This window comes from Lathyrus oleraceus, chromosome 5 (assembly GCF_024323335.1).
Source record: "Lathyrus oleraceus cultivar Zhongwan6 chromosome 5, CAAS_Psat_ZW6_1.0, whole genome shotgun sequence".
NCBI lineage: Eukaryota > Viridiplantae > Streptophyta > Magnoliopsida > Fabales > Fabaceae > Lathyrus > Lathyrus oleraceus.
This window is the reverse complement of record NC_066583.1, coordinates 267671427-267694829: the sequence shown is the minus strand read 5'-3', so window position 1 is coordinate 267694829 and position 23403 is coordinate 267671427. Positions and strand designations below refer to the sequence as shown.

The following is a 23403-nucleotide window of genomic DNA, read 5'->3' as shown; positions in this document are numbered from 1 at the left end:
TTATGACAAATATTTATTGTGCAAACATTGATTGGGAGGATGAGAAAAGAATATACAAGTTTTATTATTTTTTTGTGTTTGAATGGATGAAACCCATTGCCTATGTACCTTTTCATGAAAGATAAGGATCAAAACTTCGTAGTTCGGCTAAAAGATTTCCAAAACATGGGTGAATTGATTTTAAAACAAAAGCTCTAAGGTCCTTCGTTATCCACGGGAGAAAACTCAACCTATACAACCACAAGTCCACCATGTGAGAACAGCTTCAACTTGCTAGTGAGGGACCATGCCCTATAATAAGCAAGGAAGTCTTACAATTCAATCACTAAGGACAAAAGGTGAGATTAACATCAACCACTAGAATAAATCAAACCTATGGTTAATGTATGAAAACTTATCAAGAAGTGGACTTGAGCCACAAAACAATTGAATGAGTGGAATTAATCAATTTAGAATTATTCACAAAAGATGGTCAAAGTATGATTAGAATTCAATTCAAAAGAAGTATTATGAAAGTGAAGTTTGAAAATCAAAGGCTTAAGGCCTAGGTTTCTAATTTGAAAAGAAATGAAAATGTTTGCACAGTATTTTGGTTTAGGTTAACATGCAAATGGAGGTTGTAAAAACAAAAAGGTGGGAGGTTAAGGGATGCAAAACTTCTTAATTGTTCACCTCTTGAGATCATATGTAGATGATTCAAGTGATTCCTTTGGGAAAGGCAACAAGCAATAAGCAAGTCAAACATGGTATCAGAGATAACCAAAATAAAATGGAAACCGGATGCCAATTAATGGACTTATACCAGACTCACAAAGCAAAGAAAACATGGATACCAGATGCCAATCTATGGACTTACACTAGTCTCACAAAACAAAGAAAACATGGATACCAGATGCCAATCTATGGACTTACACTAGTCTCCTACCATATCACAGGAAACAACTGCCAATAAATGGACTTACAATTGATTCCTCAATGGACAAAACAAAATGTCACAAAGCAATGAACAATGGTCATGAAATGATGTACAATTAATGCTTAAAGATAATGCACAGAGGCACACACAAACAATTATGCACAAATAGGCAAGTAAGTAAACAAGAGGTCAATTATCACACACTATATACAATCAATGGGCTCAAGCAAGGTTAGGCTTTAGAAACAAGCCAACTGGAATGGGGTGTTTTGAGCTCTTAACCCTAACATTGAGAGTTAGGGTGAAGCAGATGAAATGGAGATGAGGGGTGTGCCTCATAGCTCTTATCCCTGGCCTGGGAGAGCTTTAAACAATAGAAAGTGTGGGAGTTCAGAATGTAGGAACTCTTCTCCACATATGGTTGACTCTATAAGATCTTGGGTTCTTATTCACAATGCATCAACACATGGTGTGAGCAAGATGAATGACACACTGATTAGCAGGGGATGGATTACACATCCCTTTTATCTGCCAATTGCCTCTTAAGAGGACTTCACCTGCTTGGCACAAAGATAAACAACCAAAGACATGGCCTCTTAAGGAGGGCTTTAGACAGGTGCCTGCCAATAACAGCAGGTCTTCCAGACTACATGAAGATTAGGGATTATACCTAAGTGGTATGCCAACCACAAGCAAAAGCAAAGCAAAGTTCAAATGAACTTAAAGCAACTTAGGTACCTGTGAAAACAACTAAACAAATCAGTACAATACACAGACAAACAGACAACAGTCAATAACAAACAGACAATCCCAATGTACAACACATAAGCCATGAGGCAAGCTCAAGTGACTTATCAACAACCTACAAAACAGCAAATGTTAGCAATCAAAAGCAAATATCAACATTCAAATGATGAAGCATCATCAACCATGGAACTTGGATGCTTAAACCTGAAATTCAAAGCTCACATGTAAGCAACAAACCACTAGGTCAAAGCCTAGGGTCAAAGGTGAAGAAAAAATTCAAAACAGGAGCTGAAATTCAACACATTGAAACTTCAAACACATATTAACATGTCCTTAAAAGGCTCACATCAAAATCAATCATCAAAGGCATTTCATGATCAAAAGAAGTCAAAGGCAATTTCAAGGCTCATATATGGACATCATGAATGAAAATTCCAAAACAAAACAAAAATGATTCAAATAATTCTGGAAAAATTCATGAGTATTCAACACATCCAATCCAATCATCATACATAAAATCAAAAGTATCAAAGATCATTTGGCCTGGAAATTAAATTGCACAAGTTAGACAACCAAATGTGTGACACAAATTGTCACACTATACTAACATAAGCATAAAACAGAAATGGTGAATGAGAAAAATACCAAACCAAGCATAAAACATCCATCAACGTGTCTAGAATCAGCATGTAAAACTTCAAGTCCATTGGATTAAAAACAAGCATTTCATGATAGAAAGAGTAAGGCAATGTCACAAATGCACATGTGTTCAATCATCCTAGAGCAAATAAAGTTCCAGCCAGGCACAACTTTCAAACTCATCATCATAAAAAACTAGACAAAACAAGGATCATTATGCAAAAAATTGGGAGTAATTTGATGCATTTTTCAATTTGTTATGAATTTTACAAGTTGGATGAAAAAAGAAAAATCAAATGAAGCATAGTATGTGAAATATGGAGGGAAAGCAAAAAATGAAATGAACATTTGAATATTGCTGGCGCTGGGAATCGATCCCTGTGTGGATTAAAAATGGAGCGCACGCCAAGCCAAAGCGGTGTCGTTTGGCCTGTAACCCTAGCGCGCAAATTTGGACGGTTCAAACCGACGCTATTCTCCAGAAACCGCCGTTATTCTCCAGAACGCATGAATCTTCATCTTCTTCATGAGGAAGAAGATGAACACGATGAACTTCATGCATCAATTTTCCAGAAAATCCAGAAATGTCCAGAACTCCAAAAATTTTATATCATTCAAATCCTTATTCCATGTACATCATAGATCAACTAACAATTCATGCTAAAACATCATCAATTAACAGAATCGAGCAAAATCATTTTTAAATGCAAAACTTCAATCACTCATAACTTTCTCAATAATGCACCAATTCACACGATTTTTCTACCAGAATCATCAGCAAAGCTAGATCTACAAGAATATGTACATGAATTGCGAGATTAAGAGGATCGAAAATTAACCTCTTGAAGAGCAGAACCTTTGAACTACAAGATCCACAGCTTGTATTGCTCCAAATTCACTCCACAATGCTTGCAATGATGTTTGATGAAGAAAAGGAAGCTTGAACACGTGTAGATCTAGCTTAAACTTGAATTTCCATTTTCAACTTCATGAGCTTCAACCACTTGAATCTTGCACGAATTCCACGAACCAACACTTGATTCACACTATAATCAACTCACTGATCATGAATCTCCAACAAAAAACAAGTGCTATGTTCAAGAAATTTGAATTTTGATTTGAAGAAAGTTTTGGAGGGAGAGAGAATTTTGGATCTAGAAATGTGAATTGTGATTAACCTCCTTCAATTCTGTTATGATTAGAGTATTTATATCCTTTCCTAATCACCTTGCTAATCCATGTTTAATTTGGTTAAGTGAAATAAGGTGTTTTTGCAAATTTTTGAAAATGCATGGTGCATGGGCCAATTGCACGTGAACAGTACCAATCCCTTGATCATTTTCACTTAAAATCCTTTTTTAAACTCAATGGCAATGGTAGAAAGTCCATACAATGCACCATTTTTGAATTTTGCAATTTCCCTCCAAAAAAGTCATGGATATGCAAGTGATCATGTGATGACAATTCATGTAATATGATGCATGATTTGGAAATTAGAGGTCAAGAGAAGAATATTGCAAAAAGAACCACTCAAATTGGACTTTGGTTCAAAAGTTATGCTCATTTGAAGTTCCATGCACACTTGGCAATGATTGGATCATATCTCCTCAACCATTCATTAGATGCTCATGATCTTGGACATTTTGGAAATGGGAGAGAAATATCTATAACTTTCATGTTCAACAAAGTTTCATTTGAAGCTTTCTTGATGATGTAAGATTGAGTTGAAGTTGGATCAAAAACTTGCCCTTTTTGGAAATTTCAAATTATGGGTCACTTTCCATTTTGGGAAAATTTTGTCTTGACTTCAAATTCTTCAATGTGAGTGTTTGAAATGTCAAATGAGACTTGTTTGAACATGAATGAAGTATTTCTAATCACTTCCCACCTCCAAATCCATAGTTGACTTTGCAGTTGACTTTCTGGGTCTTCAGATGACCATGGAAATGTCCTGATGAAATTTAAGCCTCTACCACTTGGGAACTTGCTTCAAAATGACATCATAGCTCATATGAACTATATGTAATGATCACATGATTCATATCTCAAGAAAATACCATTTGCTTTTTGTACCATGAATTCACTTGATGCCTTGACCTGTTGACTGCTTAAGCTGCAAGTAACAAAGGTTAATGACATATTTTTGTACATTTTTGTTAGTGATTTGAAAGAAAAGCAATGATACACAAATGCAAGCAATGTTTGGTGATCAAGAAACACTCTCAAAGGGATCCCACCCACAGGGAAGGAAGCAAGGTGTCCAATGATCCTTGAGGCAATGCAATGTTATGATATAATGCCATGAGGGATCTTAGGGACAAAATTGGGGTCTTACACATATGTGTACCTTGAAATGCAAGAAAAGTCCAAGTACACAAGTTTATTCCAAGAGGTTTGACCAAAAAGTCAACATTTAAAATCAAGTTCAAAGGATCACGACTTCTTCAATTCTCAACATTTTTGAATGTTTCTTTTGCATATGACTCTTTACAACATCCTCTACAACTTCGTTTTACATGACAATAGCCAATTGTGCTTGGAGGATCATCAAAAGTTTGAATACATTATAGGTCATTTGTGGACTTGGTGAAATTTGACATATTTTCAAGTGACTTTTTTCCCAACTTTCAAGGATCATAACTTCTTCAATTTTCAACATCTGAGGCTGATTCTTTTTGCACAATATCATTTGTGATTCCCTCTACAACTTTTCTTCATGGATTAAAGTCATATTATGCTTGGAAGGTCATGGAATTCTTTGAGACATTACAGGTCATTTTCAGCCATTTGGGACTTAGAATTTTCTAAGTTACATTACCAGATTTCCGTGCCAACTTCAACATGCCATAACTTTGTGCTCAAGCATCCAAATGCAACCTTTCTTATCACATTGTAATCTTTGATATGATGTCAACATATTACAAGATGAATGGGATCAAAAAACCTCCTGAGCAAGATGCCCCATTGAGTTGAACGTGGTGACATGGAATTGAAGAAATCACCATGATCCAAAATTTGAACTTCACTAATCTCAATTACAAGCCAATTTACCATGCGTTTTGAACTTAAACATGTTTAACCAAGTCTCCAGAATTTAATTGACTCTTAAAACGCATCATTTGGCTGAGTTTTGATGGATTGGAAGTCACATTTTTCTCACATTCTGGTCAAATTTGTTTTGCACGAATTGAGCTTCATTCCACACGTATTTGGATCCAAACACATTCCCTATAAATAGAGTAACGTATTGCATTCATTTCCAAGTGTTTGAGAGCCAAGAAATCTCTGCCTCACTCTGAAATTTTTCCATAAAATTGAACTATCATGTTTTGATTTCTAGCTTGTTTCAATCTAGTTTCTTGATTCCATTAGTATCGTCGGTCTTCTCTGAAGTTTTTGCAACAATTTTCAAGCTCTAAGACCTTCTGATGTGTCATGACCAGATCGAGTTTCATCAACTTCTTATCACCATTTGTATAAGATAGTTATGAGCATCATTTGAACTCAAACAAGTTACCACAATTTAGTCTTTCACTCTCTGATGATTTCCCATAACTTATCTGGTGTTGATTGATCGTGTTCATCATTTAATTTAATTTTTTGCGGCTTGCTTGTTTCTGAAATTTCTCTGAAATTCCCCATGTTCAGTTTAGATAAATGAATTTGAAACGTGAGGTTGAATTCGTGATGAGGAGGCGATCACATTGGTGGTGGTCTCGTGTTTTAAATTTACCAAACGATGAAACTCCAATGAGGGATCATCGGGGAAGATGACCAGAGTGTTTCAGGTCATCTGAGTTTGACCATATACGTTGCCAATTCGAAATGTTCTGATTAGTCCATTTTGAATTAGATACCATGTTTCATTTTTGCTATTTTCCATCGTGCGCCTTAGCTTGAGGATTGTTGGATCTGCCACGTCAATTAATAAGGCCAGATCCAACGCTCCGTGTTTTTTCTGATTTTATTTTTTTTCTTTTTTCATTTTAAATTGTTTTTCTTTTAAAATTCATAGAAATTTTATTTTACATCCAAAAAATACCAAAATAATTTCTAAAATTTTCTTTTATTTTTCTTCATTTGAGTTTTATTTTTTAACATTTGATTTTGTTGATTTTCTATTTTTTATGAATTTTCTCTTTTTTTCTTTATTTTGATTGGTTTAAAAATACTTTTATCCATTTTAAAATTCTAAAAAATTTCTTGACTATTTATTTGATATTTCTAATTTAAAATATTTTATGCTGAAGTTAGAAATACACAAATTAAAAATACATATAAGACTAGTGATGGAGTTTTATTTATGATGAAGGTGGTTGTTGTTATACAACATCCCTTAAATTTGATTGGTAACTTGGCATGAAACATCAAAGACCTTGCTACATTCAGCAAGTGTTGATGTTATCACTCCACAATTAGTTTTGCTCAGGTCTATAAAGGCAAGCATATTGATGAATTGTGGCTTGCTTTTGAAGAAACTGAGTAGTTCTTTGACACTATTGGTTCTCACAGCTTTGATCACTTTACCAAATTGACTCTTCACAAGACTAAAGAGCCAGAAGTATGTGAAACTACTGAAATCATCAACAGTAGTCAAAAAGTAAGTTTTGCCATCATAAAGCCAATAAACACATAAATAATTACTATAATTAAGCCAAAAAAAATGCATAAAAATTACATATTGATTCGTTCCAATCTTTCTGTCGCGCTTATTCAATTGATCGTAAAAGAAATTCAATTAGTTCCGGAGATGCAAAGCAAAGCATATAAAAAACAATTATAATTTCTCTAATGGATCCTAGCACTGACAAATACATGATCTTTTCCGCAAGTAAGTTTGGACAGAAGCTTCATAAATTCTTCTCTCTTAGTCAAATTAAATTTCCACAAACTTACCAAAACAACCGAGTAAAATTTGCATTACACTCAATATAAGGGGAAAAATGTTGACGAAATCATATTAAAGTTGCAATCTTGATTGTAGTATGATAATGAAGAAAGAAATAGGCCAGAGAAAATCAAACCAATCACATAAAGAAATATATAATCAAGTCAAACTCACAAAAAATAAAACATAATAGAGAATAAAAACTAAAGATAAATAAATAAATAATTGAGAGATAATAAAGCAACATTTTTCTATTTTAAACTCTATTTTAATTATAAATAAATTTTAAAAAATTTACAAAATATTAACAACTTGAGAATCTCCTTCTAAATACAAGTTTTCTTTTTCTTTGTTTTGTTTCAAATTTTCATTTTTGTATCTCAGTTCCAACATCATGGCATCACTCCATTTTTGTGTCTCAACTACAACACAACTCAATCAATGAAAACAAATATTATGAAATTATACAACATTTTGGTTGTGTTTTAACATTCCATACACGTTAAATACAATTAACTAAAAAAATCTAAAATGAAACTTTAAAAAATACGAAAATATTGAATAAATATTTAATACAAAATAATAAAGAAAATGAGAACGAAGTCAGATTAAAAGAATATTTTTTAAAAACAGATTTATAATGAACAAAATGAATATAAATCAAATTTCAAAAGTTTAAAAGAAAATGAGAATATTTAGTTCACAATGGGAGAGATAAGCTTTGTCAAAATTTTGTAACGAGAGGGTGTTTGTTTATTCAAACATGAGAGATGTGTCGTGAAATGGGTAGGTGCATTATGCAAAAAGTGAATTTTGGGTGATTGAAAAATCAAATATAGGATGATTGATTTAATAGAAAGTTGGGTTAGAAATTGAAAAGAAAACGCCAAAATCTTGAAACTTGAGTCAATAGACGTACCAGATTAATGTTTTTATGTATATTATATAAATTATTATACTAGTATAAATGCACATGCAAAGTTGAACTTGTATTCCTCGTCTAATTTCCTCTGATCCGATCATGTGAGTTACTTCCTTTCTATTTCCTCTTACCATTTTATGATTATGCTTCTTCCATAGCTTTCTGCTCTTTTTTTAATTACTGAATTTCTTAGTATATGCCATGCCTCTAGTATGAACTCGAATCCAAATTATTTCTTGCTTATTTTAATTTATGATACCAAGTTCAAGCTTCCTTATTTTAATTTATTTTAATACATGACAATATCAGAAACTGTAGTTGACAGGAGCAAGGAGCCAAGATTTCATTGTTGATCATTGTTGTTTAGATTAGAATCCTGAAATGGAAGGTGAAACAGTGATGCATTCAGGAGGTTGTCATTGTAAGAGTGTAAGGTGGAAAGTGGTTGCTCCTTCCAGTGTGGTGGTATGGGACTGCAACTGCTCAAACTGCTACATAAGAGGCAATACTCACTTTATTGTGCCTGCTCACAAATTTGAGCTTTTGGGAGATTCTGCTCAGTTTCTTACAACTTATTCGTTTGGCACCCACACTGCAAAGCATACATTCTGTAAAATATGTGGTATAACTTCATTCTATTATCCTCGCTCAAACCCAGATGGGGTTGCTGTTGCATTCAGGTGTGTTGACGCAGGAACTTTGACAGTCAATGAAATCAGGAGTTTTGATGGGAAGAATTGGGAACAGTCATATAATGAGTCAGACATCTCTTCATGTTCAAAGGTTCAGAAGTGACTCATATAACATTAGAGGCTACAAATTAGTTGTGGTCACTATGTTGCCCCTGCAACTAAGCTAGCTTTAATATATATGATGTAATGCAAATAAAAATAATGTAAACAGACAAATTATCTAATTCTAATGACGTGGTTTGGAAATGTTTATGCTTCCAACAAGGTTTCATTTTATGAGACGAGTAAAATAATAATCAAGTCAGGTAGCCCAAATTGTACATGGCAACAGTTCAAAAAAGTAGTGGCTTTTACACCAGCATAATACAAATGGAACGAATAAAGCCTAATTTCAAAATATAGGGTATTTCCAACTTCCCGAAGTTTTGCGCAAGCAAGGTCTTGATTGCCCACAAAAAGAAAAGCATGAATCTGCATTTTTATTTGAACCAAAAATAAATAAATAATACGTGCTTCATTTCTTCAACAGCATAGCACTGCATTGAGCCATTATCTTTGATGCCCTGGTAATGGCATCAGTCATATAGAAATTCTCAACTGCAACCCCAAATGGAGTTGGATCCACCTTCTGAGTGAAGGTTGGTCTCAGTGAAGATGGCAAAGCAGTTGGTGTTCTCTCATCCATTTGCGCAAGGTTTGGTGCTACAGTCCTCAATCGGGAGCGGACACCCCCAATTGTATCGTAGGGTAAGCGCACCCCTGCTACCTCAGATAAAGCTCGAATTATCTTCCAATCATCTCTGGAGTCACCAACTGTTGGAACTGCAGGCCATGTTTGTTGTGTGCATCCTTCAGTATTTTCATAGGTTCCTTCCTTCTCACTGAATGCTGCTGCTGGCAAAATGACGTCGGCACGATAAACACTCTTATCACCATGGTGACCTTGATAAACAACAAAAGCATCCTTTGGGATCTTGTCTATGTTGGTATCATCAGCTCCCATCAAATATACAAACTTTGCAGATTCAAGGCTTTTTTCAGATTGGGGCACAAGTCCAAGGTCAAGTGCAGCCGCCTGGGCAGCATGGAGAAGTAATACATTAAGGCCATTCCAATCAGACCTGACAACATTCCCTTGTTTTGCAATGGTTTCAATAGCGCCAAAAATTGCATCCTGATCCTTCCTCTCAAAAATCCCAGCACCGACAATGATAACAGGATGCTTGGCATTTGAAATAGTCTTGGAAAATGGGTGTCGACCCTCAGCAATTTCAACAAGTGTTTGTGGACCAGTACCAAGATGTTGGTGATCATAGTTGAAATCAGTAGCAGGCCCAACGTAACCTACTTTGGCGTGGTTTGATACGACAGTCTTGCGTATTCTGGCATTAACCATAGCAGCTTCCACCCGTGGCTGTAAATTTGGGAGTAAACACAAGATAATCAAACAGACACTAGATATGCATGCATAGAACATGCCAGCATGAGCTCATCTAGAAAAAACAATAATTTTCCATTGATCTGTTGTTGAATACTCTTAATTAGAATCTCCAAAACGACAGTTATCAAATCCAGTGCAATCCAAATGTATTGCTAGAAAGGAACAGTAATCCAATATAACAGGAATCATTGATTAACCAAAACAAAAACAGGAGAAGTTGCTCACTAAAATGAATTAGAGAGATATACCTGGGTGCCAACCAATAGGAAAGCATCTGCTTTCTCTAGACCAGCAATGCTAGTATTCATGATATATCCTGATCTCAAATCAGCATTAGTATTTTCGCCAATGCCTTCACCCCACACATTATTTGACCCCATCCTGTTTAAGAAATCTTTTAGAACAATCATGGACTCAGCATCAGAAAGCTTGCCAGATATTCCAACAATTTCATCTGGTTTAACTTGATGTGCAGCCTCTGCTACCACAGCTAGGGCATCACCCCAGTTCACAGGCTTAAAGCGACCATCAGGACCACGAATCATAGGGTCATTTAACCTCTGCCTCTTCAAACCATCATAACAAAAGCGGGTTTTGTCTGAAATCCATTCTTCATTTATGTCCTGCAATGGGAAATTGAACAAGCGTCAAAAGCAAACTACAAACAGAAACCAGCCTTTCCTTTCACCAAGAGAATAAAAAGCACATGAAAAAGCTTCCATAGTAATAATAGCACCAAGTTTTTTCAAAAATCTTAAATTATGAAACAATCTGCCTAAGCATAACAATTATAACCCGGAGAACAATAAATCACACCCATGATCTTAAAAAACTAATCCTCATTGGAACTCCTAACAGTTACTCATAAAAAGTTGATTCACCGCAAAACATGAGGACTCAATGAAGTGAGTTTTTCAAATGAAATAATTATATGGAGTTGAGCCCAAAAACATTTGAAGCGTAAAATTTGCAAGGCAGTGTACAGGAGATGTGGGAACTTGTGTACAGGGTCTTCGCTGTCTCAAGTTCAACATGACCCTATCTTGTGAAAAATTATCCTGAGAGGATTAAAACTCTGCAAAAACACATCCACATCTGCATTTTATAATATAGTCTATGGTTACTCCATGATTCATGACCATTGGCCCAATAACACTTATAACCACCTTGTTTTCCCTAAAATACCCCTTCCCATAACATTGAAATACTGGTTAACTGAAAGGTCTCCATAAAGCAACTCCCCATAATCAAAGACTTTGATTCACAAGTACAGTAAAATACTAATGAACTCTTTGGAGGTAGAACTATTCAGCTAGAAATAAAATGAATAACTACTCAGACAGATCTTTGGTCCCATAATAACAATTATTGTGATGCTCTGGTCCTTAATTGATGGTCTTTTTTCTACTTAAATTTCAAAACACGCATCAATGGAATCATTGCTAATAATAGAAAGTAATCAAATTGATATCAGGCACACACAAAATCAACATCAGTTTTTCAAACATGCATAAAGTGTTTTAGAGGCTGCCCCGGTAAATAAAGTTTGAAAATCAACTTGCAATGCAAAATAACAATATTGCTGAAATGCTTCCTCAAAAAACAAAAGTACTGTTGTAATGCAAAATAAATTAGAAAACCTACAATTAAATAAATAGATCAAGGCCAGAATTCATTGGTATCATCTTTTGGTAAGCATAAATTTGTATAAGCTGTAGATTATTTTTTCCCCAAATAAATTCATACTATGAAATCACAGGATAACACTCCTTAGTAAGAACCAGAAAACTTGGTACCATGGTTTTTGGTTTTTCTTGCAAAAGTTAAATCACGTTAAGAAGAACCACAAGGAAATTTAAAGCTTTGGCAACTGCAAATAGTTTAATAAAGCATTTCCATCAGAATCTAACCTCATTTAAACGAGGAACAATACGCAAGACTTCAGGTCCTCTGCTATCAATTCGAATATTGGACCCAACAGCGTCAGTAACATCAATGGTCTCTGTACCCTTCAACTCCCAATTGCGGGCTTTAAATGCAAAAGGTTTTGAAGTGAGTGCTCCTACAGGACAGATATCTATCACATTTCCAGATAGTTCACTTGTCATGAGTTTTTCAACATATGTTCCAATCTCTTCTCCGCTGCCACGACCTAACATGCCAAGATCCTGAACTCCTGCAACCTCTGATGCAAATCTAACACACCTGTGGGAAGAAAGTGACATTCCACCAGATCCTTTAAGGCATTCAGATAACATAGTTTCCCAATACATATAGCATTTAATTGACAACAAAAAGCGCATGGCTCCAAAATGTTGAAGATCGGGTTTTACAAAATTGCCCGCCGACATGAGACCAAGTAACAAAAATAGTCAAACTAACTTACAACCCTGGAGTTTCATTTTAATTAAATGCGAAAAATTATATGGTTAGTTGACCTGTAATTTCCCCCAGAACTACCATACCGTAATAATGACTCACACAGCTTCATTTTAGACAAAATTAGGCAACTCAAGGAGGCCCTTAATTCTTACAAGAATATCAAAAACATAAACATATTACTAATAGAAATCATCAAGAGCACTTGATTTAGAAGGGAAAGGTGTCAACAAATATCTGACTTCCAATGTATGATATAGTTATCAAAATGTGTAAGATAATCAAGTAACAAAATACAGTCAAAATAAATTACCACCCCAGAGTATCATTTTCATCAAATGCAAATAAATTATTTAGTTAAACTGTAAGTTCCCTCCCAAACTATCATATAGTAACAATGGCACTGCTTCATTTTAGACAAAATTAGGCAACTAAAGTTCTTAATTCTTACAAGAATATCCAAAACATAAACATACTATTAATATAAATTATCAGAGCATTTGATAATTGCTTTTAGAAGGGAAACGTAACAACGAATTTCGGACTTCCAACATATGATATGGTTTTCAAAATGTGTAAGGTAATCAAGTTTGCAGGCAAAAACAAACCTTGTACATTGAATGCACCGAGTCATCACAGTCTTCACCAATGGTCCAAGATTTTTGTCCACCACAGATCTCTTCATATCAGTGAACCGACCACGATCAGAGCCAAATGCCATTGACTGATCCTGAAGATCACACTCTCCACCCTGATCACAAATTGGGCAATCTAATGGATGATTCATCAATAAAAATTCCATCACCCCTTCTCGAGCTTTTTTGGCCACAGGTGTGTCAGTCTTGATTTTCATCCCTAAATATGAACATATGATAATATTACACTTCTAACAAGAATGAGAATCAAAACAATAAATGGTTAAAAACCTAATCTAAACAAAATCCTTGTGTGTATGTGTTAGTGTGTCTGAGTATTAAAGAAGTGCAAAAGTAAGATCAGATAAAAAAAATATAGATGTCATCTGCAAGACAACTGAACAAATGATAATTTGATCTCAAGATATCTCTCTAAATTAAAAATATATATATTAAGAATTATAAGTTGTAATGAAAAAACTGAAAATTAGTGCATGCAAAGAAAAACGTATAGGAAAAAGTACTAGAATTTATTTGAACAAAAATAAAAAATAAAAACAATAGACAAAACGTAAGTTATTACTACTGAAAACAGAAAAGTCAACTTGGCGGTTAAAAGGTGTTGGAAAATCAATTATAATTTCCAAATAACAATGCAAATAGTAGAGAATTAAGATGTGGGTGGATGTATCTAGAGTACTGGAGAACTCCACTATTATGAAGTGAACTTACTAGAAAACGTGCAACAATTAATAAACACGAAGTTATTTACATAAATGAGAGTCACGTCATCTCCTACACATATAGAGACTTGTGAAGAGGTGAAGCTGAAGCATCCTCATTCTTAGGTGATCATGTGGTGAGTCAAGGCATTCCCAACCATGTCCTAGAGAGAGGAGGTGTATGTGATTCATTGTTTGGGGGCGGATGTGTGTTTCATTCTTTGTAACTCTTAAGTGAGAGTATTGTAGGGTTATACACATATTCAGTTGGGTTATAATCATGTGCATATGAGTTAACCTGGTATCTCCATTTTCTACAAGCTAAAATTTGCAATTAACATAAACTAATCAAAGTTCATAACACGTTAAAAGAATTCAAAAATAACAGAAGCAAATACTATTGGCTCCGAACTAATCAAAAGAATCACTAGAATCAAAAACAAGAAGAAACTCAAACAAATAACATAAACTTCTTAGATATGAAAAACAGGCACAAAAATCATCACTCTAATGGAAATCCAGTAACAGAATCAACAGAAAATAAAGGAAATGGAAGGGAAAAAATGAAAGCTAACCAGGAAGAGCAGGCATGGCGCAAGAAGCAACAGGCTTAGGAGATTTCTCAACCTCAACGAGACACATACGGCAATTTCCAGCAATCGAAAGCCTGCTGTGATAACAAAATCGAGGAATGTCAACACCTGCAACCTCACATGCCTGAAGAACAGAAAATCCTTTCGGGATTTTAACAGGGAATCCATCAACGAACACCTCGATGGCATCTTCGGGGTTAGAGAAATTGACCCTCGCACCACCAACCGGAGTCCGAGGAGATAGATCGACAAGCGGCGGCTCCGGCTGAGGTTGTGCGGCAGCGGGTTCGGGTTTACGAAGCTCCGGTTTGGAAACGATTGTTCGGAGGAGAAGATTGTTAGGGTTTTGAAAATTGAGGAGCCTAGAGGTTGGTCTCATGGCCTTGGAAGCTAACAAACCTAACCCCATTATTTTATATGGGTGCGTTTATTTTCTGTTACAGATTGAGAATTTGTGAGCGTGTGTTGGTGTTGCGAGAGAGAAGAGTCTCAGATCGGAGAGGAATCTTCAATTTTGTATGTTGAGTTATGATATATGATGCGAGTGTGTATGGGGAGTGGGGTGGGGTGAACGAAGAAGAAAGTGGATTTTATTTGCAGATATGGGTGAGGTGAACTGATCCGATTTTATTTCGGGTTTGCTCCCGACCCGTTTATAAATAAATAAAAAATCAACACCTTTCATTTTCATAAATATAATTTTATCATATATTAAATTTATGAAGAAAAAGATATGCGTTGACAATGTAAAATATTTTTACATATATTGTCAATCAATCAAGGATATGTATTCTACCGAGTTATACGTTTAAATTTACAATATTTATATGATATGATAAAATGTTATAATTTTATTAAATTATGATATAAAAATGGTTAATTCCAAAATTTCCAAAAAAAAACTAAACTAAATTTAGTTAGACAGACTCATAAAACATTTTAGACTTAAATGCACTTTTTTGGTTAAATAGCTTAGTGGTTGAAGTCCATCTTATTAAAAGATAAACAAGTGGGATGTCGCGGATCCGAACTCGCGCCCCTGACTCGATGTCCCTATACAGCTACCAACTAAGTTGTCTTAATGAGACTATTTTAAAACTCAACTTTTTGGTTTCTCACTTTTACTTTTCTTATAATTTGTTTGTCCTCTAAATATAAGTCTAACAAAAACTATCGTGGGACTTGAGTCCTTTATACCATACCCCATTTCTAATCCTCCAATGGAGTATATGTCCTTACATGGGCCATCGTGAACAATTGGTATGTCCCTTTTTTTACCTCTTTGACTTCTGTTAAGAACCCCGTCTTGTTTTTCTTTAATGCAAAATGTCTCTAATCATAGAAGAAAAGTTAGTTTGAACACAAAGTTACCAATGTTTAAGAAACTTGAGAAATGAGTACCATGATGACTTCGAAAAGTATAATGATAATGTCGAAGTAATAATAAAGATGAAATCCACAAGAACTGCCTCCAAGCAAGACAAAATATGTGCAATTTATAAAAAAACTAGTAAAATCGGGGGGATTTCGAGTTTTAATGCAAAAAATAAATAAACGAGTGTTCTTCGCCAACAATCTCTAGCCTTCATATTTGAGGTTTACTTGCAGGACCGGCTACAAAGTCCTAGACTTAGTGTTGAGTATATGACTATTTCGTTGGTAAAATGTTTGGGATGTTTAAAGGTAGTAAATATAACTTTTTCGCAAGTTAGAGATGCAGTAAAGTAATGCAATAAAGGAAAAAGTCTGATGGAAATGAAAAAATAAACAAAGACAATTTGGTAAGTTAAATGACTTGTAAATATAAGTGGAAGCAAAAGTACATTTTGTAGGAAGATGACTCTTTTCTCGTAAACGCTTTGGTACTTCAAGTATACTCCTACTGCAATGCTAAAAATGTCACCCCTTGAAATGATCATTACAATTTGTGTAAATACTAGTAGAAAATAATCGTTGGGAGGTTACGATCCATTTATAAGATGACATGTGTCGAAGCACCTCTCCCACGTCTTCAGGTAACTTCCCACATTCAGATACCCACGATTAATTTCCATCATGGTGTGTCGGTCTTCGACTTCGACAGGTTTCCTTCTACGTCGCCCTCGTGCTATGGTTTTTGCCTCGTCGATCTAATCCTCCGACAGTCCTTGTGGTCGACCAAGATTTCTACTTTTTTGGATGAAATTTTCCAGCTAACAAATTTCCCCCTAAAAAGGTTGGTTTCGACTTGAGCTTGTCGACCGAGGAACCTGACTTTTGACTTTCCAAATTTCGGATAGCCATCTAATCATTAATGATGGTTTTATGTGTGATGATGGCTTTCCTGTAGTGAGGTTTTCTAGACACTTTATCATCATTATTAGCTACCCCTAGGTCGTGGGATTGCAACCAACGCCACCAACTCTCCCACTACCTCTTTGTTGGACATTTATCAATCGACTAATGCTTGACTGTTCATTTGTTCTTCTATAAATATCCACCTCTTCATTTTCAAACTTTTCTGCTTCCATAATCGCATATCTACATACTTCTCCTATGTATTTCTTCTGCATTTTCCTTCAGCAACCTTCACAGCAGCCTCAGTTTCACTATATTTCCTTCAATCTTCCTTAACAATGGCTTCTTCCACCCGTACTAAAGATGCAAGCTCTTTCAACACCGGTGACAACCCTATTGCCTATTGTCGTATCTCGAAAAATACGATTCCTCGCGGTGGTCGCGGAAAAAATTATGTTCGAACAGAGTCGCCACCGAACTTTATTTATCCCAATGAAGGAATAGGAAAATATCGATAAAACCTTTATAAAATGGAATAACGGTCGTTGCAACCATATTCGGGTTCGGGAGTAGATTACGCAAGAGGAAGGTATTAGCACCCCTCACGTCCGTTGTACTCAGCGGGAACCTTTTAATTCAATTTCGCGATTTGAGTGTTAATTTATGTTTGTTTGTTATCTTTGGGTTATAAAATGTTGAAAATAAAAATGGATGAGAACCTCAGAAAGGAGAAAGGGAGGTTTTTTATTAGTGTGCTAGCGAAGATACAACAATCTCCTGCCTACGTATCCTTAAATAAGGAAATCAGAGCATTCGTAGTTCGGGAAACTACGGTTGGTTGGTGTATTTTACCGAACAACTGTTTAGATTGCGTTCTGAAGGCTAAACGTTGGCTTGCCTACTCTCGGCGGAGGCTTAAGCACTAGTTTGTTGTGCGCATTAGAAAGGATTAAACAGTGTTCTTTCTGAAAAGAGTCTTGGTCACATGAGGGTGACAAGTTGAATTAATATGTTAGGTGTTCTGTTTATTTGGTTTCGATCGCACGAGGGCGAGAAAAAAAGATAGACTTGATGTGTTAAGATATTTTGGTTGGATGACGATTACTCGGATAATCGAGTAAGACAACTCGTATCCTAGCAGTCGGGAAAGGGAATAGAAGACTCTAGACCGCTTTCTGTTTCATCCTTAACTGTAAAAGGATTTAATAATAGTTAAGGTGTTTTTGAATGGATGACGAGTACTCGGATAATCGAGTAAGACAGCACATATCCAAGCATCATGAAAGGGAATAGAAGACTCTAGACCACTTTCTTTTTCATCCTTAATTATAAAAGGATTATAATGATGATTAAGGTGTTTTGAATGGATGACGAGTACTCAGATAGTCGAGTAAGACAACTCGTATCCTGATACTCGGGAAAGGGAATAGAAGACTCTAGACCACTTTCTGTTTCATCTGAGTGATTATGAAAATAGGTTTATGTATGGTTAATGTATTTTAGAATAAACGACAAGTACTTGAATGACTAAGTAAGACAACTCATATCCAAGCATTTGAAAAGAGGAATTGAAAACTCAAGACCATCTCCTTCTTTCATATAGTTTATTATGAAATGATTTGATTAATTTATTAATTTACAGAAAAATGACAATTGTTCGACTGACCGAGTAAGAAAACTCGTATTCAAACAATTAAGGAGAGAAGTTGAAAACTCAAATTCATCTCCCTTTTTATTTTGTTATTATGAAAATAATTTGATTTAATCTTGGTTTGGAAGTTTGTAGAGAAACTACAATTATTTGACTAACCAAGTAAGAGAACTTGTATTCAAATAATCGAAGAGAAAAAATTGAAAACTCAAAGTCATCTCCCTTTTCATTTCTTATTATTGTAAGAATGTTTTGATTTGCTTAAGTGGATTTAGAAATGATTATGAAACAATAGTGGAAGATGATGATGAAATAAGCCGGTCAATTTTTAATTAACAAAATTAATTGGTTAAGGCTTGATTAAAATGATTTATCAAAATTAATTGGTTAAGGCTTTATTAAAATGATTAATCAAAGTTAATTAAGATTAATTATCAAAATTATTTAATTGAATCAAATAACCAAATTAATTAAAATTAATTAATCATAATTAACTAATTAAACAAAATTTAATTAATTAATTAATTATAATTGAAAGAGAAAGATGTAGGTGACGATGTCGATTGAAAAAGGTTGAATTGGATTGGTGGTAATGTGCTCAAACCGGTTTGTGCGAAATGACAACATTATCAAATGTCATCCGCAAAGTCATAACGCGGTGAAATATCGTATTGATGTATTGAAGGTTTAGTGGCACAACGACATATAAATGTCGAATCCCCGAATTTTAAACGCCATGAAATTAACAAAAATATCACAACCTCACCATACAATAATATAAATATTTATAGCATTATTCATTGGGAGGTAAATCGAAACAACCTTGTAATATTAAACCGAAATCCATGTAACCGTCAAAATAAAGCTTAACAAGCATAACGACGACTTAAAACAACCTGAACAAAAGTGTTTATCCAAACAATATTTGATAGAACACCAAGTCCCACTGAAAATTGATTTATGATAACATTGGTGTTTTTTTTAAAAAGAAACCATTGAGCAACAAAATATTGTATATTATCAGCAAAGTCCTTAAATGCACGTGGTTGCCATTGGTAAATCATATGCCTTTAATGAATTATTCAAGAAAGAGAACAACATCAAAGCAAAAGCCCATTATTAAGAGTAGAAATTAATGACTGCAATATCCAATATTAGGAACACATGAGATCATGATATTAACAGAAAATTAATATGTTATTCTAAAGCTTAATATCCAATATTAGGAACACATGAGACCATAATATTAACAGGAAATTAATATGCTATTCTAAAGTTGTGATTACAAGCGGAAGCTCGTTTCTTCAAACATAACCCACACCAAGCTAGTAAGCAAGCAATGTTACTTCAAAGTAACGAAATGCATACAACAACCCAATCACAAAGATCAACTATATACCATTCAATAATTTTAATTCAAACACAACCTGATATAAAATAATCCAAACACAACTTGGTATAAAGTAATCAGAACCTGGTATAAAATTGAAAGAGATAAAAAAACTAAACCTTTTGCGACAAATCGAACTGAGAAAGCACATATAAACAAACTATGTATAGTAAAGTGCAGTAGAAAAATCAACTTTAAATTGTTACCGCGTCGTCGAACCACCACTGTTGTTGTCACTAGAGTGAATCAAACTCATTCCCGTGACTTGGTCCAACACTTCAACTTGCTCAACCAAGTCGCAAAGTGACCTTGAACTTCACCGCAGATGGAATATGTGGTGGCAGTGATTTCCGGAAGATTATAGATCCGGTAATGGATCTGCTTGAGGTGATTGAAGAGTCGAAATGGAGAAGTAGATCGGAGATGCGAGTCGCGTGTGTGGTGGTACGGCGGTCGGATTTTCCTTGTTGAAGAAGAAGATTCGGAGAAGGAGGGTTTATGAGGGTGAAGCGGAAGAAGGGCGTTGCGACGGTGGTGAGAGGTTAGTGGGTTTATGGTGTTTGACGCGGCGAGGGCGGAGGTTGTTGGGATGAAGTTCCGGTGGGATTTTATAGTGTGTTGGTTGTAGGAAGTGGGAGGTAGTGATTTGAGTGAGGAAGATGGGATTTGAGGTCAAAGCTTATTTGTGAGAGGAGAGAGTTCGTATTCTTTTTTAAAAGTTCTTTTTTTGGTTTTCCTTACTGAGTGTAAAGAGGGTGAGAGGTGTGTGGGAAGCCTCTTTTTTCAAGAAGAAGAGGAGTGTCCTTTTATTTCTTGTTTTTGTTTCTTTCTTTATTTTGTCAGAGTAACGTGTGAGAGAGAAACGTGTGGGAGAGTGTAGTGTGTGGGTGTGCCTAAGAGGAAACGTGAGGGAGAGAGGAAAGACAGAGTGGACAGTCTGAATACCAGCTGTAAAAAGAAGAACCCAATGCTAATTTCATTTTATTTTTTTAAAACAACTACCATTATTTAAAATTTTCTATTAAAAATTTCTAATAAGTATTTTGAATAAATTTTAATTACTTTAGTTGAATAATTAACCTAAAAAAATGATCGATTATAAATAAAAGTCGAATATAAATTTGCTCGAAAAATTAAATCGGGCACACTAAAATGATCAGTACAAAATATACTTATTGAAAATATACAGCGTTTCTTTAAATTTTGAAATAAATTTTCATCGGTTAAAAGGCTCAGGCGGGTCAAAACACAACTGAAACAGCTGCTGAAAAATACAACGAACATACCAGGTTAAACTACATGAATCATAGATTAATAATACTGGCGTCGACAATTTTAATTTCGAAACTTTTTATCTGCTGATTTTGTCCGTACTTGAGGAAAGATTCAACCGGTTTATCTGTATTTTCAATAAATTTATTCTGATTGATATTTTAGTTATTATTCATGATGGAATGCATGTCATGTTGTGCATATGATTCGAATTAAAAATGAAATCGATTTTACAAAAATTTAAAAATGGTCGGACAAAATTGGGGTATGACAGCTGCCCCTATTTCATTATCTTGAACTAGAAGGTAAGAATGGCAACAGTCTTCATACATTCATAGTGGAAGGTAATTAAATACGAAAAGACCCAAATTTTGTCCCTTGAAATGCAAGGAAGAAATGCAGGAAAAAAATGCAGTGAGAAATAGTGAGAGACGTTATCCTTAAGTGAAACGGAGCAGCCAAGACTTTTTGGGAGTCATCAGAATAGTATCTTGGACGTAATAGTCGAGATATGTTAGTAATGAAATGACATCCCTAGCTAAATCTCAAGATTTTCCAGGATGCTAAAGCAGTATAAAGAAAATCTGGCATGAGACTCTTCATATTGATGAAGCAGCATCTCAATAGTAAAAGTGAGATTCTCTGTATCGAGTCGAAGCAGCATCTTATATGATAGAATTAAGATGTTCAAGCAAAGGAAAGATACCTTAATTGAATCTAAGACTCTCCGAGGATATTAGAGCAGTATCTCTAAAATTTTTTGAAAATGAGACTCTTCATATTGATGAAGCAGTATCTCAAACGGTAAAAATGAGATTCTCTGTATCGAGTCGAAGCAGCATCTTATATGATAGAATTAAGATATTCCAGCAAGGGAAAGATACCTTAATTGAATCTAAGACTCTCCGAGGATATTAGAGCAGTATCTCTAAAAAAATCTGAAGTGAGACTCTTCATATTGATGAAGTAACATCTCAAACAGTAAAAGTGAGATTCTTTGTATCGGGTCGAAGCAGCATCTTATACGATAGAATTAAGATGTTCCAGCAAGGGAAAAACAATACCTTAATTGAATCTAAGACTCTCCAAGGATATTAGAGCAATATCTCTAAAAAAAATCTGAAATGAGACTCTTGATATTGATGAAGTAGCATCTCAAACAGTAAAAGTGAGATTCTCTGTATCGAGTCGAAGCAGCATCTTATATGATAAAATTAAGATATTCCAACAAGGGAAATACAATACCTTAATTGAATCTAAGACTCTCCGAGGATATTAGAGCAATATCTCTAAAAAATCTGAAATGAGACTCTTCATATTGATGAAGCAACATCTCAAATAGTAAAAGTGAGATTCTCTGTATCGAGTCAAAGCAGCATCTTATATGATAGAATTAAGATATTCCAACAAGGGAAATATACCTTAATTGAATCTAAGACTCTCCGAGGATATTAGAGCAGTATCTCTAAAAAATCTGAAATGAGACTCTTCATATTGATGAAGCAGTATCTCAAACAGTAAAAATGAGATTCTCTGTATCGAGTCGAAGCAGCATCTTATATGATAGAATTAAGATATTCCAACAAGGGAAAGATACCTTAATTGAATCTAAGACTCTCCGAGGATATTACAGCAGTATCTCTAAAAAAACTGAAATGAGACTCTTCATATTGATGAAGCAGTATCTCAAACAGTAAAAATGAGATTCTCTGTATCGAGTCGAAGCAGCATCTTATATGATAGAATTAAGATATTCCAACAAGGGAAAGATACCTTAATTGAATCTAAGAATCTCCGAGGATATTAGAGCAGTATCTCTAAAAAATCTGAAATGAGACTCTTCATATTGATGAAGCAGCGTCTCAAACTTATAAATGAGACTCTCCAAATAAATGAAGCAGTATCTTGAACAGATAAATGAGATTCTTCAGATAAATGAAGCAGTATCTCGAATATTTGTCTGTTGGGGGAACTTTTAAGAAAAGACTCCTTTTGAGGGAGACATACTGGAAATGCTCTGCAGGGGGAAAAGCTCATAAGAGACTTTTTTGGGTAACCTCTGCTTGGGGAGCGATGATTGTAAAGAAAAATGCCGGGAATATCATTATTAAAAAAAGTTGAAAAGTGATTTGCTGAGAAATAACCCTACGAGCCTATGTAGGGTAATAACTTCATTTGGAAATGAGGAATGCCCGAGACATATACGAATGACCTTGGATCCTGTTATTTTATATTTGTT

General features: G+C 34.8%; 2 protein-coding genes across 3 annotated transcripts; one reads left to right on the top strand and one right to left on the bottom strand.

The window, feature by feature from the left end:
* Positions 1-8063: 8063 nt before the first annotated feature.
* LOC127083781 (uncharacterized) lies at positions 8064-9050 on the top strand. Of its 2 annotated transcripts, none has more exons than XM_051024111.1 (2): positions 8064-8213; positions 8431-9050. In XM_051024111.1, the coding sequence occupies exon 2, from the start codon at positions 8494-8496 to the stop codon at positions 8905-8907; it is 414 nt and encodes a 137-aa protein (XP_050880068.1). In that variant the 5' UTR covers positions 8064-8213; positions 8431-8493; the 3' UTR covers positions 8908-9050. The 2 variants fall into 2 exon arrangements, with proteins under 2 accessions (XP_050880068.1, XP_050880067.1); XM_051024110.1 differs by having other exon boundaries at positions 8072-8213; positions 8422-9050.
* Positions 9051-9052: 2 nt separating this feature from the next.
* LOC127083780 (NADH dehydrogenase [ubiquinone] iron-sulfur protein 1, mitochondrial) lies at positions 9053-15163 on the bottom strand. The gene is made up of 5 exons (XM_051024109.1): positions 14557-15163; positions 13233-13479; positions 12156-12450; positions 10494-10868; positions 9053-10218 (listed from the first exon to the last, which is right to left on the bottom strand). The coding sequence occupies exons 1-5, from the start codon at positions 14981-14983 to the stop codon at positions 9319-9321; spliced, it is 2244 nt and encodes a 747-aa protein (XP_050880066.1). The 5' UTR covers positions 14984-15163; the 3' UTR covers positions 9053-9318.
* Positions 15164-23403: the final 8240 nt, after the last annotated feature.